This window comes from Salvelinus namaycush, unplaced genomic scaffold (genome assembly GCF_016432855.1).
Source record: "Salvelinus namaycush isolate Seneca unplaced genomic scaffold, SaNama_1.0 Scaffold457, whole genome shotgun sequence".
Lineage (NCBI taxonomy): Eukaryota > Metazoa > Chordata > Actinopteri > Salmoniformes > Salmonidae > Salvelinus > Salvelinus namaycush.
In genome coordinates this window covers 7,040-15,052 of record NW_024061150.1, presented here as the reverse complement: position 1 = coordinate 15,052, position 8,013 = coordinate 7,040, and the positions used below count along the sequence as shown (strand labels likewise).

Genomic DNA, 8,013 nt, shown 5'->3' with positions numbered 1-8,013 from the left:
GAGTAGTTTATAAGGCAGCTGTCAGTTTCAATAGACACAGGGTGAGGTGGAGGTGAAGGAGGGGGACAGAGAGTGTGTGTGTGGTCAGATATACAACACCACCAGGATGGACAATAACAGCAGTCCGATGATTGTGACTTGCTCAGCCACACACCTGCCAGTCTGGAGGCCTGCCATCCCAGAGGCCCCTGCTAGAGTTCTTACTAGTTGGTCAAGTCTTTGATTTCCCTGAGCCAATCAGAGGGCTGTTTGGCCCAGTCTCCAGACCTCTAATGCTCCAGGATGTCAAAGCAGCAAAACAGTGCGGGCAGAATGTGTGGGAGGGGTTTGGAAATGTGAGTCTGTGTATGTGTGTGTTTGAGATAGTGGGCAGGGTATTTCAGGTGAAGTCTCACGTCATATTTCCAGCCTCCATTGTTATCTGTACAGCAATCATTAACCTCAGCCTCCACCAACCTGCTGGGAATATAGCCGATCCAGTCACGATAAGTAAACTGTCCGCTTTAGATAACCGGCCTAACTGGGTGGAGCTGAGAAACTACAGGATTTCTCATCGACTAAAATCCCCAGGTCTGGCTAACCCTGAGCTCATTCACTCCCACTGGGCCCAGAGGTGAGTTGTGAGGTCCATTAGTGAGGTGAGGTCCCCATAGAGGTGCACTATCAAGGTGAGACCAGCCCAGAGGGAGACTGGGGACAGGTGACGGTGGTCAGGTCTTCTACAAGCTGAGGGGGAGTAGCGGACCGTGATGGCAGATAGAATAGGCATGTTTAAAGGACAACTGCTGCATATTCAGTGTACTACAATGCAGTTCTTTCATGATTCTCATTATTTTGTCTGTCTATCCTGTGTCGTTTGTTGTCCCTTGGTCATAACAAAACATTTGGACTCCTACCCATCCTGTTGTCTCCCTCCCATTAGGAAGTTTACCTGCTAAAACAGGATATTCTCTCCCCTCGCCTACCAGAACGAATCACTTACAAAAACATCATGAATCTGTCATTTCATTAAATGCTATGTTGTTTTAGTTTTTTATATCAGTTTGGAATTTCATATATAATATATACTGAGCAAAAATATAAACACAACATGCAACGATTTCAAAGATTTTACTGGGTTACAGTTCATAGAAGGAAATCAGTCAATTGAAATACATTTGGTCCTGATCTATGGATTTCACATGACTGGGAATACAGATAAACATCTATTCGTCACAGATACCTTAAAAAAAAGGTAGCATAGAGTTGATCAGGCTGTTCATTGTGGCCTGTGGAATGTTGTTCCACTCCTCTTTAATGGCCGTGCAATGTTGCTGGATCTTGGCGGGAACTGGAACACGCTGTCGAAGACATTGATCCAGAGCATCCCAAACATGCTCAACACGTGACGTCTGGTGAGTATGCAGGCCATGGAAGAACTGAGACATTTTCAGCTTCCAGGAACTGTGTACAGATCCTTGCGACATGGAGCAGTGCATTATGCTGAAACATGAGGGGATGGCAGGGGATGAATGGCACGACAATGGGCCTCAGGATCTCGTCACGGTATCTCTCTGCATTCAAATTGCCATCAATAAAATTAAAATGTGTTTGTTTTCCGTAGCTTATGCCTGCCCATAACATAACCCCACCGCCACCATGGGGCACCTCTGTTCACAACATTGACATCAGCAAACTGCTCATCCACACGACGCCATACACGTGGTCTGCGGTTGTGAGGCCGGTTGGACCTGATGCCAAATTCTCTAAAATGACGTTGGAGCGGCTTATGGCAGAGAAATTAACATGAATTCTCTGGTAACACCTCTGGTGGACATTCCTGCAGTCAGCATGCCAATTGCACGCTCCCTCAAAACTTGAGACATCTGTGGCATTGTGTTGTGTGACAGAACTGCACATTTTAGAGTGGCCTTTTATTGACCCCTGCACAAGGTGCACCTGTGTAATGATCATGCTGTTTAATCAGCTTCTTGATATGCCACACCTGTCAGGTGGATGGATTATCTTGGTAAAGGAGAAATGTTCACTAACAGGGATGTAAACAAATGTGTGCACAACATTTGAGAGAAATAAGCTTTTTGTGTGTATGGAAAATGTCTGGGATCTTTTACCGCTCATGAAACATGGGACCAACACTTAACATGTTGCATTTATATTTTTGTTCAGTGTATAAATATATAGTTTATATGACTGTGCATATCTCAGTTGGACTTTTTCGCTTTATATATATTTTTTACTAAGACTCTTGTAAAGAGTTTAAAACACGCTATAAAACAAGGCATAGAGAGGCAGTGTGTGTGTGTGTGTGTGTGTGTGTGTGTGTGTGTGTGTGTGTGTGTGTGTGTGTGTGTGTGTGTCTACAGGTGTGCTTGCATATATGGTGTTGTGGGCGGTTTCTGCTGGTTTAGTTAACACTATGAGACTATGGTTGATAGAACAGGAGTAAGGGGTTTGGGTGGAGCTGGTGAACTAGGATTCTGTGAAGGTGGCACTTGCTTCTGCCCAGCCATGGGATAGACAAGGCTAAGCTAGGATAAGCTAGGCTAAGCTAACAGTTAAAAGATACTGGACCCCTCACTCTCCTTTTCCATAGGAGAGCTCTCTCCCCCTCCCAATGGTCCCCTCGCTGTTCCTCTCTGTCATCTAACAACCGAGCCACTGTTCCCTCCCCCCTCCGTTTATCCTCCACCCTCTCCCTTCTCTCATTTAGATCCACAAAAGCAAGGGAAGGAATTAGGAGAGAGAGAGAGAAAAGATTACAGAAAGACAGGAAAGTACAAAAGTGATGACAGAAGTGTTAGAGAGAAATAAAGTGTGTGTTGAAAAGCAGTACCCTTCAGTAGCAGTCCAAGAGCAAAGCTTCCATGTCCCAAAGTCCTGTTCACTGCCCTTTTCACCAGCAGCTGGTGTGTGTGTGTCTGTGGCATCCCTGAGTGGAGTGGCCAGTGTTGCGAGGAGGAGTCTTTGCCAGTTCACCACGACTAGGTCCCACAGCCCCCAATCGGCAGCCCAACTTTCCTGTGTGTCTGTTATGGGTAAGAACAGGGGGGATACTATTACACAAATAATAGAGTCGCACACTATGTATAAACTCCCGGTCATTTAATGGGTAAATCACCAACGTTTCGGCATCACTGTGCCTTCTTCAGGGTCTTACTCTTCCACCCATGCTTTCCTCCTCTCGGTCTTCTCTCTCTGTCTCTGTGTGTGTGTTTGATGCAGGTACAGGCACTTGTAGAAGCCCCGTCTTCATCTCTATACAAAAATAAAATGGGAGAAATCTCATCCTCCATGTCTGCAGGGCTGTGGAGCTGGGCTGTCTGAGGGGGTCCCCTGAGGAGAAAGACAGACTCGAACCCTAGAGGGGGGGCCAGAAGGCAGGAAAGGTGAGGCAAAAGAGCTGGGTCAGGATATGTGGGGCAGTGGTGGGCTGGAGGCTGGATATGAGGCTGACGGTGGGCTGGACAGGAAACTGGCTTGGTGGTTCCATCCAGACACAAGCAGAGAGTAGCGTCCCCTCTGGTTCTTCCCCTGGTTTAAGTCACTGAGTCTGGGCTTGCTTGGACCAAAAGTCCCCTCTCCACTCTTTTCTTCAACAGTCTCTGAGGGAGGGGTCTCGTTACAGTAGGAGGTAAGGGCTTTGGGAGGAGGGTGTGGACTGCATCAGGGTTTGGAGTTTGATTAGGCCCAGGTTTGGTTTGAGTTAGGAGAGAACTGTCTGCCAGAGAGGCAGGAGGACTACAGGAGTCATTTACACTGTCCTAAACCACCACTGTCTGCTAGCATTAGTGTTTGTATGTATCCCTATGTGTGTGTGTGGATCAGCATCAGCAGTCCTTGTTCTCCAGTGACAGTTGGGCGGTGGCCTGGTGCAGGTCCTGGTTCACCCCCCTCTGAGCTGACAGGAGGGAACACTCATACCCCCCCAGGGCTGGGGGACTGGGGGCGCTGCCAGCCCCGTTCTCCTGCATCCCTCCATTCCTCTCCATCTCTCTTTCCCTCTCCTTCTCCCCTCGTACTTTCTTGTCGTCCTGCTCTTCCATGGCTTCCATTCGTTGGTCTTCGCTCCAGCGCCGTTTGAAGCGCAGCTTGAGGGGAATGCACTTGGTCTGCCCCTGGGCGGGGGATTGGGGAGGGGGGGTGTCGCCTGGCTCGGCCGGCTCACTCTTCAGGGTGGGAGGTCCGCGGTGGTGGTGGGAGGTGAAGAAGGGCAGCAGGCCTGGAGGAGGGGGCGCGGGGGCCTTGAAGACATCCTCATCCAGGTCCTCGTCGTGGGGGTGTGGGTGGGAGGAGGTCCCGTTGGGGTGGTGGGGGTGAGGCCGGGGGTGTCGGGGGGAGAAGAGGTCGTACTCGTAGCCCCGGTCGTCGGGGTCTTCATCGCTGATGTCAGTCACCTCCACCTCCTCTTCTGACTCAATGTCTGAGATGGGCTCCACCTACAGAGAGACAGAGTGTCGATATCACAGTCAAAAACGTTCAGCCATCAGGATCCTCAACACATACAGTCAAACAGTTCAAAGTGACTATGTCCCCTTGTGGGTCTCACCTTGATCTTGGGCAGCCCAGTGCTGTTGAGGGAGCCGGTGGAGGAGGAGTTGGAGATGAGTCCTGACCCGCCGGCTGAGCTCAGGTCACTGCCGAAGGACAGGGAGGACCCCAGACCGGAGGACGACAGGGACCCTGAGCCCGAGGACAGTGAGCTCTGCCTGGGGTGGTGGCCCTGGCTACCGTCCCTCTGCTTCCGGCCCAATGGAGGAGGCTGCAGCTTGAACTTGAAGGGTGAGAGGTTAGGCGGCTCCTCACCCAGGTGCAGTGGGTGGTGGATGGGGTGGGGGTGGGAATGGGAATGGGCCGAGTGAGGGTGGGGGTGGGCTGAGTGCGGGTGGGCTGAGTGAGGGTGAGGAGAGTGTGATTGGGACAGGGGTGATGGGTGTCGATGACTATTCAGACCTGAGCGTTCTCCTCTTTCTCTCTCTCCTCCCCCCCTCTCTCCTCCTCTCTCTGCTCCCCCCCTCTCGCCCAGTTCTCTCTTGTCTTGGGCGAGGCGGTGTGGCTGAGGAATGATGACGTTGGGGTAGTGGAGGAAGGCTCTGGGGCTGAGGTGGTAGTTGTAGACACTCTGGTGGTGGGCCTGCAGGTAGCGCTTCATTTCCTCAGGGTTGAAGGAGAAGTGGGAGCCCAGCATGGGGGAGAGGGAGGGGGACGGGGTGTAGGGCAGGTGGGAGGAGGGCGTCAAGGGCAGGGCTGGGGACAGAGGTGGGGCTAAGAGCCCTGCACCCCCAGGGCCGGGCAGGGGGGACACGGGGAAGGGGGACAGGTTGTCGGGGTGGACCCTGTGTCCCAGGGGGCCGCGGGAGCCTGGGTGGGCGTTGGGGTTCCCTGCTCCGCCATACATCCTGAATAAAGACTCATGGGACAAACGGGGGTGGATCATACTCCTGTACCCTCCTCCTCCTCCCCCTGGCCCTCCTCCTCCTCCTCCACTCAGCCCTCTCTCTCCCCCCCTCTCCTCCCCTCCTCCCCCGTTGCCGTCCTCGATTTCAGAGTTGACGGAGGTCCCATCGCTGCAGTCGCTGACCGAGCCGCGAGCCATGCGCCGAGCCACGGCGCTGAACACGCCCCCGGGGCTACGCAGGTCCTCATTGGGCGAAAGCATGTCGGATGGCGTGGACGGTGGGAAGCGGAAATGAGTTCCGGCTGCGGAAGGCAAAGGTGGAGCACTCTGAGGAACACCACTACCTGTTAGAGAACAGGAGAGAGAGGGAAGAGACGATGAGAAAGGAGAGATACAATGATGAGGGGAGTAATATTCACTCTAAGTAATGATATGGATTAGCACAGTCAGTGTTTAAGGATTTAGTGATGTCTGTGACACACGCGCACACACACACACACACACACACACACACACACACACACACACACACACACACACACACACACACACACACACACACACACACACACACACACACACACACACACACACACACACACACACACACACACACGCACACACACAACACCCACACAGTGAGCGCTACCTGTGGAGCCCATGTCTATGAAAGGGTAGTTGACCAGGACCAGTTTGTTGAAGTTGAACTTGTAGGTGAACCTCTTCCCTTTGGTCTTGTGGAGGATTCTCTTGTTGTAGTAATACCTGGTGGGGAAACAGACCAATATGGGGTCACACACAGACCTTTAGGTCTCATTACTACCTGTAGCATGCTTCTCAATGTCAACACACACAGTCATACAGGAACTCTTCAAATGGTACCACACACAGTCATACAGGAACTCTTCAAATGGTACCACACACAGTCATACAGGAATTCTTCAAATGGTACCACACACAGTCATACAGGAATTCTTCAAATGGTACCACACACAGTCGTACTGGAACTCTTCAAATGGTACCACACACAGTCATACAGGAACTCTTCAAATGGTACCACACACAGTCATACAGGAACTCTTCAAATGGTACCACACACAGTCATACAGGAACTCTTCAAATGGTACCACACACAGTCATACAGGAATTCTTCAAATGGTACCACACACAGTCATACAGGAACTCTTCAAATGGTACCACACACAGTCGTACTGGAACTCTTCAAATGGTACCACACACAGTCATACAGGAACTCTTCAAATGGTACCACACACAGTCATACAGGAACTCTTCAAATGGTACCACACACAGTCATACAGGAACTCTTCAAATGGTACCACACACGGGGATGTGATTTATTTTCAATAAACCCAGGTGTGTCATGTCCCTCCACACACAGATAGTGAACGGTCTTATTAACTAGTATTGTGTGTGTGTGGTGTGTGGTGTGTGGTGTGTGTATCGACGTCTGACCAAATCAGAGGCACAGTAGTTTAGTCAGGGCTTTTCTAGACCAACTGGTCACACACTCCCCTGTCCCTCTGTTAGCCCAGCCCTAGTCCTTCTCTTTAAATACCATTCGTCTAAACCCACCAATAATACAGCCATGCTTGATCTGTTTATGTAATGGTCATTCTCTCTCGCTCTCCCATGGCGGGCGGCCGGGTGGCTGTAAGTCTCCATCTATATTAACCTTTGTCCTGTTACACAACATCTTTCCTTTTTCTTCTTCCATCTCACATCCCTTCATATAACCCCACAGCCCCTCACCAACCTAACACTGCTCTGACTAACCCCACAGCCCCTCACCAACCTAACACTGCTCTGACTAACCCCACAGCCCCTCACCAACCTAACACTGCTCTGACTAACCCCACAGCCCCTCACCAACCTAACACTGCTCTGACTAACCCCACAGCCCCTCACCAACCTAACACTGCTCTGACTAACCCCACAGCCCCTCACCAACCTAACACTGCTCTGACTAACCCCACAGCCCCTCACCAACCTAACACTGCTCTGACTAACCCCACAGCCCCTCACCAACCTAACGCCGCTCTGACTAACCCCACAGCCCCTCCCCAACCTAACGCCGCTCTGACTAACTGACTGTGTATGTGTGTAGAGAGAGAGAGAGATAAGAGGTTAGCACTGCTGGTAATACAGTACGATTAGTGGTTTTCCACTACTGGTGACTGACTGCATGGGTCTGAGCCAGTCAGCCAGAGTAGCTGTCATTATCTCCTACGGCTGTTATTTAACCTGGAGCCTCCCACTCTTATTATGCTAATGACAGACTTGTGATGTCTGTGTATGGAGGCAGACTGTAGCTCTTTTTCTGTCTCCCCCTCCCTCCATCACACTGGATCTGATTCTCTCTCCTTCCTTCCCATCACACTGGATCTGATTCTCTCTCCTTCCTTCCCATCGCTCCATCACACTGGATCTGATTCTCTCTCTCCCCCTCCCTCTGTATCGCATTCCCTTCTTCCATCCTTCCCCTTTTAACATCATCCACCGGTTTATCCCTCTTCCCCTGGGGGCGATGGAGACGGAGCGGGAGACAGGACAAGCCTGCTCTGTTGAAAACATTGTTTAGGTCAGGCAGCCTCCCAGCA

General features: G+C 51.2%; 1 protein-coding gene across 1 annotated transcript; it reads right to left on the bottom strand.

Annotated features, from left to right (window-relative positions):
* Positions 1 to 2,078: 2,078 nt before the first annotated feature.
* Positions 2,079 to 6,199, bottom strand: LOC120041393 (ETS domain-containing transcription factor ERF-like; the record flags this gene model as incomplete). Its single annotated transcript, XM_038986347.1, has 3 exons — positions 2,079 to 4,436; positions 4,547 to 5,739; positions 6,045 to 6,199. Coding segments are annotated over 3 exons (1,957 nt in total), but the record flags the coding sequence as incomplete, so codon positions are not given.
* Positions 6,200 to 8,013: the final 1,814 nt, after the last annotated feature.